At 37.5% G+C, this 14,395-nt stretch overlaps 2 protein-coding genes across 2 annotated transcripts in view; both read right to left on the bottom strand.

Moving 5' to 3' along the window:
• MBTPS2 (membrane bound transcription factor peptidase, site 2) overlaps positions 1 to 14,395 on the bottom strand; it is a 41,454-nt gene that overhangs the window by 11,184 nt on the left and 15,875 nt on the right. Inside the window, exons 6-7 of the mRNA XM_043570123.1 lie at positions 6,485 to 6,603; positions 5,399 to 5,579 (exon numbers count right to left, since the gene is read on the bottom strand). Coding sequence (XP_043426058.1) covers positions 5,399 to 5,579; positions 6,485 to 6,603 — 300 coding nt within the window. The remainder of the gene's footprint in view (positions 1 to 5,398; positions 5,580 to 6,484; positions 6,604 to 14,395) is intronic.
• YY2 (YY2 transcription factor) lies at positions 8,499 to 13,471 on the bottom strand. Its single transcript, XM_043570124.1, is given in 2 exon segments — positions 8,499 to 11,464; positions 11,467 to 13,471. Coding segments are annotated over 2 exon segments (1,500 nt in total). The 5' UTR covers positions 12,587 to 13,471; the 3' UTR covers positions 8,499 to 11,084.

Raw genomic sequence — 14,395 nt, 5'->3', positions numbered from 1 at the left:
AAAAAGACTGGAACCTTCTTCAATGTATAGTTCACAGTCCCCACTACTTTCTCTATTACCAAAATGAACTGAATAATTTTCTTATCCTAGCTTATTAAATATATAAATGTAGTTAGAGCTCCAACACAGGGAGGCAAGCCTATTTATTTATTCTTTAAAAAAAATTTTTTTTTATATTTTTAAGAGACAGAGAGAGACAGAACACAAGTTGGGGAGGGGCAGATAAAGAGGGAGACACAGAATCAGAAGCAGGCTCCAGGCTCCAAGCTGCCAGCACAGAGCCCGACGCGGGGCTTGAACTCACTAACCACGAGATCATGACCTGAGCCAAAGTCCGATGCTAAACCAACTGAGCCACCCAGGCGCCCCTCCTCTTTATTTGTTCTTAGTTCTATAGAATTTATACCAGCATCACCTAATAAGTAGTTAAAAAAAATTATAAACACACACACATATACACACATTCTCTCTTCAATTTAGGATAGCAAAAAAACTTTGGATCATAACTTGATGTTCACAATGAAAAAACAGATACTTTTCCCCAAACAGTAGAGAAGATTAGGCATAAAAACAATCTGAGTACTCAAAATACATGGAAAGGATTCCTGGAAGTTTCCTTTTATTATCTTAAACTAGGTAGGGAAGGGTCTCTTCTCACTTCAGTTATAGCTACATATGTATAGATACATAAGACAGGAATACAATATTCCTGTTGCCAGGCAGTTACAGGGATATACCCTCGCCTCCTCTGAATAGGAATACAGGCTGTTCAATGGGGATGGCTGAGTCTGAGCTCAAAGCTTCTTTTTAGGGAGCAGTTGCTTTTAGTTTTCAATCTCATGCTCCTGGAAACCTAGTTCAAATGCTGGACTGTTGAGTACAGTCTTTCTTATTCGAGATAATGCTTTCAGGAAAGAAAAAAGGAATTTAGCTTTATGTGTATACGAAATGAAGGATTCCTCTCAAACTAAAGAAAGAGGATGCAAGCTACTTGTTAGGAAAATAGTCCCAAATAAAGACCCAGACTAGTTCTTTTCTGTAACTTTCAATTCCACTCAAATCACAAAGTGGCATATGGACACCCAGCAATTGTAAAAGTAGAGGCTTGACTATGAATGGGGGTAAAGTTTTGTTTTCTGTTCTGACCCAGAATGAGATCAGAGATCTATTTCAGGTGCAATGGGCTCCAAGTCCTGACCCAGTGTCTTTTTTGGGGGCTTCCTGGAAAGGCCATTCAATCTCCAAGGAGTGTATGGGACAAGCTCCTTAGGCTGGCCCCATGTACCAGGGGAAGAAGTGGAATTTAACCAGCCTTACCTCTGTCGGTGACATTTGTAGTTTAGTGAGTTAATGTTTAAAAATCAAAAAGGAAAGGATTAACAGAAGAAAAGCAGGTCTAAACAATTTCATATCATAGATTAACCACATTTTTTTCTAATTTGACAGAAATTTCTCAGAGCCTGGAGCCTGCTTTGGATTCTGTGTCTCCCCCCTCTCTGTCCCCCCCAACTCACACTCTGTCTCTGTCTCTCAAAAAATAAAACGTTAAAAAATCTAATTTGACAAAAATCTACTTGTTAATATCTTAAGGAGAACATCCAGTCTGCTTAATTATATCTTAAACAACTTGATAATACACCTATGAGAGGTAAGTGGCCAGAAACAATTGGTTGGGACAGCTTACATGCACTTCCAGGGTCAGATCTTTTTTCCAAGGTGGCTTTATTGTTTTTGCAGTGGTGTAAATTTCTAGAATTTTAATTATGTATACTAAAGTCCACTCCAAAATGAACATGAATCACTTTCGGATTATTGCCCACTTTGTATTACCATATTTAATTGTATCTTTTCCCTCTCTTTATAACTAAGGATAAAAAAATGTACCTAGATACATATAAAATACTATTAATCCATAGCTTTCTTTTCTTAAAAAAGTTTATTTATTGATTTGGAGAGAGAGAGAAGAGAGAGAGAGAGGGAGGGAGGGCAGAGAGAGAGGGAGAATCTCAAATAGGCTCCATGCTTTCAGTGCAGAGCCTGATGTGGGGCTTGATCCCACAAACAGTGAGATCATGACATGAGCCGAAATGAAGAGTCAGACGCTTAACCGAATGAGCCATCCAGGCACCATAATCCATAATTTTCTTTAAAATATCTACAGCCTCAGTGGTCAAGTCTGCCATTAAAATTAATTTAGTATATATTTTAATTTAATTTAAATTTACAGTCATTAAGATTCCTATAAACTGGCTAAATGTATTCACTCCATCTAAAAATGGTTAAATAGAGGTACAGGTTTATCAGACATAGTCAACAGTCATCATGTAAAATCAACATGTATCCTAATACAGTCACTCCTAAGGAGATGAAATAGATATTGAAGAATTACTTTGGGATTTATTTTTTTTATTAAGTAGAAAGAGTAATATCTGCTTTATGTTTTAACACAAATACCTCCCAAATACATAACAGTGAAATACTCAAAAAGCTGACAACGAAAGAGTTTCAGAAGGGCACCGGGGTGGCTCAGTTGGTTAAAGATCTGACTTCGGCTGAGGTCATGATCTCGTGCTTCGTGGGTTTGAGCCCTGTGTTGGGCTCTTTGCTGACAGCTTGGAGCCTAGAGACTAGTTTGGATTCTGTGTCTCCCTCTTTCTCTGCCCCTCCCCCTGTTTGCACTCTCTCTCTCTCAAAAATAATAAGTAAATGTTAAAAAAAAAAAAAGGAGGGGTGCCTGGGTGGCTCAGTCGGTTAAGCGGCCGACTTCGGCTCGGGTCATGATCTCGCGGTCCGTGAGTTCGAGACCCACGTCGGGCTCTGTGCTGACAGCTCAGAGCCTGGAGCCTGTTTCAGATTCTGTGTCTCCCTCTCTCTGACCCTCCCCTGTTCATGCTCTGTCTCTCCCTGTCTCAAAAATAAATAAAACATTTAAAAAAAATTAAAAAAAAAAAAGGAAAGAAAAGAGTTTCAGAGTATTTCCAGGAAAACTTTCATTTTCATTTTGTATGCCAGGAAAGGGGCAAAACCTTAAACATTTGAAATGCAGATGTCCTAAATAAAACAATAAAACAATTCTACTAGAGAGAACTTTGATTACTGGGTCAGTTTGGCTTTTGTAATTCAATACATATTACACCAAATTTAGAGAAATTGGAGGAAAATGATAAAGGACCTAAGAAGTGTGAAATAATGGATCATTTCTCTCAGAGAAGAACACATTACAGGTCATATACCAACCTTCCATCATCTGAAATGTTTGGGAAGATGCTAAGTGGCTCTTGAGAATAGTAAAAAGTATAAATATTTCAACCTTAAAGAATCAGGTTAGCCCACTGAACAATGTTAACATTACCACAAGGGAGAAGACTAGATATTGGGTGCCTCTTGACATGATGCAATAGGAAGTAGTGAGCGCCACCTATGAAGTATTTTCACCCCCTCAAAAAGCGGATCCTGAATTTAATCAAGTGTCTACACCTAATGAACATCTATAGAAAATCTGGAGGCTATCTGAACATGTTAATGACATCATAAGCATAACACAGAGCCAGACAAATCCAGAATATGGGCAGTTCAACAAAACAAGTGACAGTTTCTTAAATGAGATCTCAAAAAAAAAAAAAAAACCTAAAAAAGAAAAAAACACCAGGGGGAATTGTTCCAAGCTCAAAGACACTTAAAAGACATACCATCCAACTTGAAATCAACTATTAAAAAAAGCAGGTAAGGGGGTGCTTCAGTGGCTCAGTCAGTTAAGGATCCAACTCTTGATTTCAGCTCAGGTCATGGTCTCATGGTTTGCGAATTTGAGCCCCACGTTGGGCTCTGTACTGATAGAGCAGAGCCTGCTTGGGATTCTTCTCTCCTCACTCTCTGCCCCTCCCCTGTCTCTCAAAATAAATAAATAAATAAATATTTTTTAAAAATTAAAAAAAAAGTAGTTAGAGAAAAGTGAATACTGACTAGACATTAGGAATTAGTGCTAATTTTGTTAGGTGTGAATAATAGTACTGTGGTCATGTTTAAAAAGTCATCATGTACTAAAGACATGCTAAAGTTCATGGATGAAATGATATGATGCCTGAGATGTGCTTAAAAATACTCCCCTCAAAAGTGGGATAATTAGATATAAAAGCTGGAAAAATGTTGATAATTACGGAAGCTGGGAGAATGATGTATAAGGTTCCATTTATACTACTTTTCTTTTCTTTCCTAAGTTTTATTTAAGTAATCTCTACATCCAGTGTGGGCTCGAACTCACAACCCCGAGATCAAGAGTAGCATGTTCCTCCGACTGAGTCAGCCAGGCATCCCTCTACTACTTTCTTGACTTTTATGTATGTTTGAAAAGTTTTTACAGTAATAAAAGTTCTTAAAAATGGGTAATATATGAAAGATTATATTTGAAAAAAAATTTTTAAATCAATTCTTATTACTCTGCCACTGTTGTACATAGTACTTCAGTGAAGTTATTCCTGATTATTTATCATATTTCCTAACCCCAGTAGATGTGGACAAGCATTCCAGGGCATTTCTTGACCTAAAGATATAATCCGTGAATATAATTTTTGTTTTTAAACACTCAAAATAATCTGGGCCCCATGATTTTATATAAAGAGTTGGGAGGCTGATTTTTCAGAGCTGAAAGAACTCAAAATAAATTTGGGAGCATCTGAGAATAAACTTGCTTCACCTTGTCGCTTGCTACACAGAACAACAGATCTGACTTCAGAGGATATTTTCAGATACCAACATGACTTCCTCTGGATGCTTGCCACATAAAATAACTCTACCCCAAATAGCTTTGGATATGACACCATCCATATAGCATGGGAGTATTTAATTACTGGAATTTACTTAATTGGTTACGGTTGAGCTTGAATGCTGACTTAACACAAGTTCTTCTGAATGTGGAAAGAATTAGATACTAGAGTCTTGAAAGTCAAATATGATATTACGAAATTAGACATTGAACAATATATAAATATTAGTATCCAACTTACCAAGATACTAGTTTTGCCTATTATTACTTTACTGATTTATTTAAAAAAATTAGAACAAAATAAATCTATAGACATGGGCTAAGAATTGGTGAATGGCCAAGTACTGCTGCTTGAAGCATATTATTATTACTATTAATGTTATTATTATTTAAAAATATTATTAAAATATTATTATTTATTTTGGGAGAGAGAGAGAGTGAGCGAGCAGGGCAGGGGCAGAGAGAGAGGGAGAGAGAGGATCCCAAGCGGGCTCTGTGCTGACAAGCCCTATGAGGAGCTTGGACTCATAAACTGTGAGACCATAACCTGAAGTGAAACCAAGAGTTGGACACTTAACCGACTGAGCCACCCAGGCGCCCCTGAAACATGATATTATACTGAAGAAATATACACACCTCTAACTGGGAAGCTTAACTGCTGTAAAGTTGATGCACTAATACAGTAACCAATTTGGGGCTCATAGGCGATGGTATCTAGACATTCATTCCAATCTTGTACATTAGTAACAGGACAATCCTGTAGATGGGTGACAAGGTCTCCCACAAAAAGGCCTCTGGGTCCAATGGCAGGTGAGTCCTTGGGAAGAGGGTACAACCAAATCAGATAATATATGAAGACAAGCTATGATTTATCTGACCAAACAATTAAAGACTCTGATTTAATTAAATAGAATATTTTGGCTAATGCAGAAAATAATCCAGCTTTGAATCCAAGATGTACAGTCCTAGAACATTAACAAAATCAACCTAACAATTATAGTTACTTTTCCTACTTCTCTAATTGAATTTTTCACAACCGAAGAAACCCCACTTGCCAACTATGAAGATTAAAATGATAAAGTTTTTCCCAAACTGCTTATTAAAATTTTTTGTGAAAGTAGTCACCAGAATGCCTTCATTATCTTGTATATCCTCGGTGGATAAAATTGTAAGACAAGTCCTTATCTAAACACAGTCCCAAATATACAGACAATACCACAGCACAATGAATATGTGAATCAGTTGTTCACAAAGGTAATTTTCCTTTTCTGAAAGCCTGAACAGAAGACTTGATGTCATTGCAGTAATTATTGTTTAAGGGAGTGAAATACAGAGTTGAAGACATTTACTTAACTCCCATGAAATGTTCCAGCTGGCTAGCCTAGGTTTCAATCTTCTTACTTAGGAGTAAGGACATTTGTCTCAAAAGCGCAGTTATAAAAATAAACAGTAAAGGTAAATGATGCATTTGATCAACAAACTACAGGTAGAAAACCTTGATACTATCTTTGTAACTCAGAACAGAAACAAATTTAAGTATTTTTAAAAAGCCAATGTCTTCCACAAAACTTTCTGTTCAATTTAAAAGGATGACAGCAATTTCTTCAGGAAAAACTGAGCATTCTGTATATGAGAACTTGAATAAAAGTTCCTGACATCATAAAATGCTGTGTTACATCACAATCTGGTAAAAGGATGCCCCAAGTAATCCTCATTATTTACCTCAGCAACTTCAGTGATGAGCACCCCAACTCCAGTGTAGTAAAACGGCAAGAGAATTATAGGGAGGAGCACGAGAGCTAAAATACCTAGGAGTGCAAGGACGAAATTATGCCAGATACCTGAAAAGAGAAAAAAAAAAAAAAAGAGCTCAACCAAGGGCAGGAATGATCTAGGTATCTGGACTTCATAACAACTGGGCATTCTGATAAATTACTGAAGTAACCAGAAGAAGCCGCGAAGCAGACAGATCTACTTACTAGTACAGCAGACAGATGTTCAGTTAGAGGCCCCTTCCATTTCAGATAGTGAAATGTAAAATGAGCATGTTTATACCACATTAAGAAGACGACATACTAATATGACTTAACATTAAGAGAATCTATATTCTAATACACATATAAAACATAAATTGAATTTCTACTCACTTTATCCTCTTTTCAGAAAACATATACATTATTAATCAAAACATACTTGTGATCTTTGAAAAAAATTTCAGAGCTATTCAAATAAAAGTTAAGACTAAATAAAAAACATTCTTGCTGAGCTGGGTTATGGACGAATGGGTAAAGAAGATGTGGTTTATATATACAATGGAATACTACTTGGCAATGAGATAGAATGAAATCTGGCCATTTGCAGCAACGTGGATGGAACTGGAGGGTATTATAGTAAGTGAAATACGCCAGGCAGAGAAAGACAGATACCATATGTTTTCACTCATATGTGGGTCTTGAGAAACTTAACAGAAGACCATGGGGGAGGGGAAGTGGAAAAAAAGAAAGTTACAGAGAGGGAGGGAGGCAAACCATAAGAGACTCTTAAGGACTGAGAACAAACTAAGGGTAGATGGGGGTAGGGGAGAGGGGAAAGTGGGTGATGGGAATAGAGGAGGGCACCTGTTGGGATGAGCACTGGGTGTTGTATGGAAACCAATTTGACAATAAATTATATTAATAAAATAAAATAAAATGGAAAAAAATAAATTTCAACACACACACACATATATATGTTTATATATATAAAGGAAATCCAAATGGTACTCAGAAAAAGAGATTGTTTTAAGAATTAAACTATTAAGGAGAGTATTATTGATGAACTAGAGTATGTATCTTACACCATGTCACAGACTATAACCATCTCTATCATATATGCAGAAATGGTTAAGGTGAACCCAGTGGTGTGCTGGAGGCTGGTCCTGCCAGCTTGCCACAGCAGACTGTGTACATCTCTTCCTAATTCCTCCTTCAGGGACTATGGGTTGGTACCTTAAAATTGGCCATGGCAGGAGTAATTATACTACAGAAACCAGCAAATGCTACATATCAGAGCTCCTCACTCTCCCTTCCAGAGCCAGGGGTTAAACAATCACTAGCATAGCACTAGATATCCTCCTCCCCCATACCGATCCTTTCCTTCTTGTACCAGTTTTTCTCATGGGGCAGAGTGGGGGCTCTACTAGCACTCTGAACCTTGCAATTCTTATTTGTGCAAGTCTGTCCCTCACACCCCAGGATATTTAGCCTTTCTGGCTCCCACCCACTGAATGCCATTAGTACTCTCCCTTCACTGAGACAACCAAGGAATGCTCCCTGCCCCCCACACATTCCAAACATCTACAGGAGGGTGACAGCACCAGTGGTTGAGAGCCAATGTTTTATAGTGATAGAAATGTAACCTAAAGACATTTCCCAGACTTGCAGGAATCTGAGTTCGGCCATATGACTGCTTTGACTAACAGGATATGAGTGGAGGTGATGGGGATATCATTGTCCTTATGGCTGGAATGTAGCTAAGATAGAGACAAGCCTGAGTCTATGACACAAAAGCTGCATGTTGGGAATAGTGAGCTAACAAGACAGAAGAGCCTGAGTCCTCCAAATAACACAATTAACACTTCAGTGCTGAACTACTTACATTTGGAATGTTGTATGAGAGTTTAAGCCATTGTTATTTTTAATTACAGCAGATACCCAAGACAAGTTTCTTGTACCTTATTCATACTGTTAAGATGTTCTTTTCTTTTTTTTTTTTTTTTTGAGTGTTGTAAGTTGTTTTAATTCCAGAAATATCCAGGGCAACTCTAGTCCAGGACATTATGGGTAAACAATCTTTTCTGTTCTATACAGAGAGAGATCTTTTAAATACACCAATTGTATCAAAGTATCTACTGGAAACTGTATTTTGATTTTACATTTTTGAACTTTGGACTTTTTCCTTATTTGCATATTCTATTTATCCCATTTCTTACATCTAGTACTTTACTAATTTTCTTACATCCATTATTTTACTAGTTTATCAGAATGCCCAGTTCTTATAACCATTACAGAGTAATTCATTTTTGAAAACATATTGACTTATTTATAAGGTTCCCTACTAATGATAACATAGGCTGCTTTAACTTTTTCATACAATACTACAATAAACAGCTTTATTCATATTGTTATATATCTAATTAAGTATGCATCTGTGAGGGTATGGAAAATTCCATAGAAATGGAATTGCTGGGTCAAAAACAATGTGCATTAAAATTGACCTCCAATGAGTCTGCATTGATATTCTCATAACTGGCATGTTTCCCTACCCTGTAAATAACCCTAGATGCTAGGAATATGTTAGACTTTGTCATCTGCTAGGTGAAAAGTAAAATCTATTGTGATTTGAGTAAGCTTGTACATCTTTCATGTTTATTAAAAGGCTATTTGTATTTCTGTTGTCTGAGAACTATTTCTATCTATCGCATTTACATTTTTTTTTACTAATTTGTATGTATCATTATTGAATGTATATATTGAAAAATTTAGTCCTTTGTAAGAGTATTACAATTTTTCCCCCAGTTTGTATTTTGGCTTGGTTTATAGTTCTGCCTATGCAGACATTTTACATTTTGGTATGGTCAAATTGCTCCTTTGCATTAAGCCTTTCCCAGTTCAAAATTATAGAAGATACTCACCTAGGGTTTTCTTGTATTGCTTTCATAGCTTCATTTGAAAAAAAAAACAAAATTAAAAACTTGTTTTTGCCTAGTGGAATTTACTCTCTAGTGAAACTAACTTAGGGATACAGCTATAACCGCCCTCCTCCCCACTGCCCCACCAAGTAGCTGGTCCCAACACAATTTCACAAAATTATCCATCTTCCACCCCTCCCCCCACAACCCTAGCCTATTACATTTGCCACTGTTATGTTTATGTTAAATTCAGCTTTCTCCCAGATCTACCAGGATTGCCTAGATGCTTGCACTCTCACCATCACTCCCTTATCAGGATAATCCCACCACACAGTCATAGCACAGACCATGCTGTTTTCCCACCCAAACAACAGCGTGCTTTCTTGACTTTCTGAGCAGCCTCTTATCTCTGGTCAGGGACTTGTCAGGGACGCAGCTGGTATGAGATCACCCCTCTGGATTCCAGATTTGCCCATGATGGCTAAGTGGCAAGAAGGGTGGTACAACACGTTTCCTTTATTTAAACAACGTGTTGTCCATTAATGATTTGTTTATACGTATACCAAAGGAATATTTGTTCTTTTACTTTTTCTAGAACAGGAGTTTTTAACAGCACTATTGGCATTTTGAGCCAAATAATTCTATGTTGTGGGGAACATGTTGTTGTGCATTGTAGGATGTTTAGCAGCATCCCTAGCTTCTATTCACCTGATGCCACTAACAACCTGCCCATTTTCTCTATTTTCTAGCTATGGTGTTTACACAGACAAGTTTTTTTTCCATCTTTGGAACAGGTTATTTTATTTTTGCTTCTTTTATTACACAAGATGTTAAAAAGTGTTATCAAGTGTTAAAAGTCAATACATACAAAATACATTCTACAACTAAGTACCACTCTCTTAACTGAACATGCAAAGAAGTTATACTAAACACCACCTGCAGTATTTTGGGGAAATAAAATGACTAAAATAGATTGAATTTGACTATTAAGTCACATATAATATTCAATACTACATAAATCAATGCAGCTAAAAGATAGTTATGAAAAATGTTTTAACATCAAAGAATACAACCAAAATTAAGATAGCAAACAAAGCCTATTTAACTTTTTTTAAACAGGAAAATACTTCATGTAGGTTACTGTTCATTGTTTTAAAGAAAATCTATTCCAAGCAAAGTTATCAACCTTCAGAAAAACCATACAAAGAATTACTAAACATATTCCTAAAACTATAAATATGAACATTTGGAAAATACACAACTTTAAAAATTTGTGAGCAATAGGTGAACTTCGTATTTTAAAAAATGTGAAAAGAAGTCCCATTTTTAGAAGAGTTGTATAAAGAACCATCTTTTGATGTGAGGTTCATAAATTATCCTTGTTGGGACCAAACGTTACAAAACACCATGTTTTTCAAATAGTATTACAGAACAAGATATAGCACCCTAACAATGTTATATAAAGGTATATATATTAAATATATATATTTTACTTTTTACTTTTATTTTTACTGCTCTATCAAAACATGACCCTTATTTATACAGGAATCAATAAAAATATTATTTCCTACAAACAATACACAAAAGTGGCATATTCATTTTCAATCATGCTCCTGGAAGACACTTCCCAACTTTGAGAAGGGTCTTCCCTTCTTACTGGCTGTTTTTGTTTTTAGCATGCGTTAAGATATGAGATTTCAGGTTAGTTGACTGAGCAAACTTCTTATTACAACCATCAAAGGGGCACACGTAGGGCCTGTCTCCGGTATGGATTCGCACATGTGTACGCAAATTGAAATCCAGGGAAAAGCGTTTTCCGCAGCCTTCAAATGTGCACTGAAAGGGCTTCTCTCCAGTGTGCACCAGCTGATGTCGTTTTAGTTTGGAGCTCTCGACAAAAGCTTTGCCACATTCTGCACATACGTGGACTCTAGGACCGTGGATGTGCAGATGTTTTCGCAAAGCAGAGTTATCCTTGAACATCTTCTCGCAACCTTTATGAGGACAAGCTACTGTTCTTGGAGCATCTTCTTTTTTTTTGGCTTCATTTTAGTAAATTCTGCTAGTTGTTTAGGATCTGAGAGATCAATACCAGGTAGTCCTTCAGGAGGAAGCTTCTTCCCTGTCAGGTACTCTGAATAATCAGGAGCTGATTTCTCAATCTTCCCTGTCTCCTGGTCTCTTTGGTCATCTGGGGGCCACAGGGTGATGGAGAACTCATCCTCCAGGGTTTTGATCTGCACCTGCTTCTGCTCCCACTTCTTGCTGCCAAACTCAGAGCTGCTACTTCCCCCATGGGCCTCACTATCAGTGTAATTCTTCTTACCGCTCGCCTTCTTGCTTTGGCTGCTGCGCTTCCTGCTGTGGCTGACCGCTGACGACGACGCTGAAGCTGCCAAGGAAGCCAGGGTCTGCTGGAAATCGTCGTCTTCACCGAGCGGGATGACCACCTGGCCCTCGAAATTGTTGCTGGCCTGCAGATCGTCTGACTCGTAGTAGCCCACCACTTCCTCCTGCGTCTGCACCATGATTATGTCCTGGTCGTGGTCTCCTTGGCTCGAGTTGCTGGTAAACAGCGGCTGCAGCGCGATCAGAGGCGGCTGGTGGTGGCCTCCGTGGACCCAACTGCCGTGGATAATCTCGTACTCTGTCATGGTTTCCATCGACATAGTCTCCACAGGGACGGCCTCCACAGGCACGGCCTCCACGTGGATCTGGCGCAGCTCCGTAATATCTTTAAGTAACTCTGAATTTTCTGGGGGAATGTTGAGAGAGTCCCCTGAGGCCATGGCTCGGCAGCGGTTTTGGCTCCTGGAAGAGCAGGTGGCGACTGGAAGGCTGCGGATAAGGCTGCGAAAGAAAAAGGCAAGCCCCACAGAGCGACGGTTGCGGCGAAAGACGCGGAAGACGCGAAAGCGGTTGAGGACGCGAGGACGCCGAGAACGCGGAAGACCGCGAGGGCTTCTGGGTGCCACTGGCGCATGCGCTTCCCAGCGCCTCAGCAAGTGCGTGCTCACGTGCACACCCACGCACTCGTGGACGCTCCAGCCCTCACGCACACGTTCCCCCCCCCCCCAACGCCACGCTGTTGTTTGAATATTAATTCGGAAACCAGCTTCTTCCCTGAAGTTTTCTACATTTCCGTTGATTTTCATGTTTTCTTCCCCCCCCCAACCCACTGCAAGGCATACAACAATATCTAAAAAAAAAAAAAAAAAGCTTACTCCTTTATACTGTTTTTGTCTTTTTCTCTTACTGTACTGACCCACATTTAGAGACCATTTAACAGTACCAGTGTTAATTGATAATGGGATTGCTTGCCTTATCCTTTAATAGGAATACTTTCAAGTGTTAACCATTAAGAAGTATCCAGCTATTTTTAACCTTTACTAAGGATTTTTGCTTTTTAGCCATTAATGGATGATGAATTTTGTTACTCAGTCCGATACCTGCTGAGACAAGGACTTCTTTTTCCCCAATGGTAAATAATGTTTACCACCTTAAAATAGATTTCCTAATGTTGAACCATCCTTGTATTGTTTAGATACACCATAGGTAGAGTTTCTGGTACTTTCCAAGATGTTGTATCAGTGCTCTATTAGCTTAAAAAATTTTTTTTAAGTTTCCTTCTCCATGTGATCTGAAAAGTTTATACTAAATTGGAATTAAAAAAAAAAACCTTTTCCTTTAAGATTGGAAAGAATTACCCCTATGAAACTTTTGGGGGCATTCTTCATCAACTTTCTTATTTTCTCCCATTGTAATTAGTCTATTGAGATTTTTTTCTTTGTTCTCTGGAGTTTACGCCATTTATATTTAATAATCACCCAAGGTTTTGAAAGTTTTTTGCAGAGATGAATAAAGAACACTTTTTAAAATAGTTGTTTTAATTTTCTCTGTATCAGTTGTCATTCCCCAATCTGACTATAAATTCTATTGATGCTTTCTCCCAGTATAATCTTTTTTTCTTCAAAAAACCTCTTATATTTTTATTTTTTAATTTTCTTAATGTTTATTCATTTTTGAGAGGCAGAGAGAGAGATAGCGTGAGCAGGGGAGGGACAGAGAGAGGGGGAGACACAGAATCCAAAGCAGGCTCCAGGCTCCGAGCTGTCAGCACAGAGTCAGCCCCACGCGGGGCTCGAACCCACGAACCGGGAGATTATGACCGGAGCCGAAGTCAGACACTTAACCATCCAGGCGCCCCAAACCTCTTATATTTAAATTTTATTATTACTATTATTTATTATTTTCTACCTACATCTTTATTAATGACATCATCTCTTAACTTATTTTACAGTTCTTTTCTCACTTTTTCAGTTGAATGTTTAACATTTATTTTCATTTATTTCATAGTAACTACATAAGGGAGTGACTTTTCCTTTTAGCAAAACTTTACACATTATTTCATTATCACTTTTAAATATACTACAATTATGTAGTATAAATGTATGTATGTATGTAGTATAATTGTATAAAACAATTATGTTTTGAATTAAATTGGTCAATTTTTATGTTTCATGGTCACTTGAAAAGAAACTGTCATGGTATAGGGTTTGACATATCTATTGATTTTTAATTTACTAATTAGTTTTGATGATCTGACTTCTCATCTTACTGCCATGTGTTGAGAGATGAGATTAACTTCCTTTATTAAATTTGTTGGTTTTTTTTCTTGCACTTTTCCATTTTCGTTTTGATAGTTTGTTAGTTGATGCAGTAAGATTCACAATGATTACATTTTCATTGTGGATTACACTCCTTATGATTATTAAGTGACCCCCTATGTCTAACTAACTTAATGTAGTCATATTTTCTGTTCACATTTGCATGGTATATTCTGTTAATTTTACTTTCAACCTTTTAAAAATAATTTGTTGTTTTTACTGAAGAAACTGGAGTGTATAAATAATTTTGCTTTATTTTTTTCTTTTAATATTTACTTAAGTAATCTCTACATGCAA

The sequence above is a fragment of the Prionailurus bengalensis genome, chromosome X, assembly GCF_016509475.1.
Source record: "Prionailurus bengalensis isolate Pbe53 chromosome X, Fcat_Pben_1.1_paternal_pri, whole genome shotgun sequence".
In the NCBI taxonomy this organism is placed as follows: Eukaryota; Metazoa; Chordata; class Mammalia; order Carnivora; family Felidae; genus Prionailurus; species Prionailurus bengalensis.
This window is presented reverse-complemented; position numbering and strand designations above follow the sequence as displayed.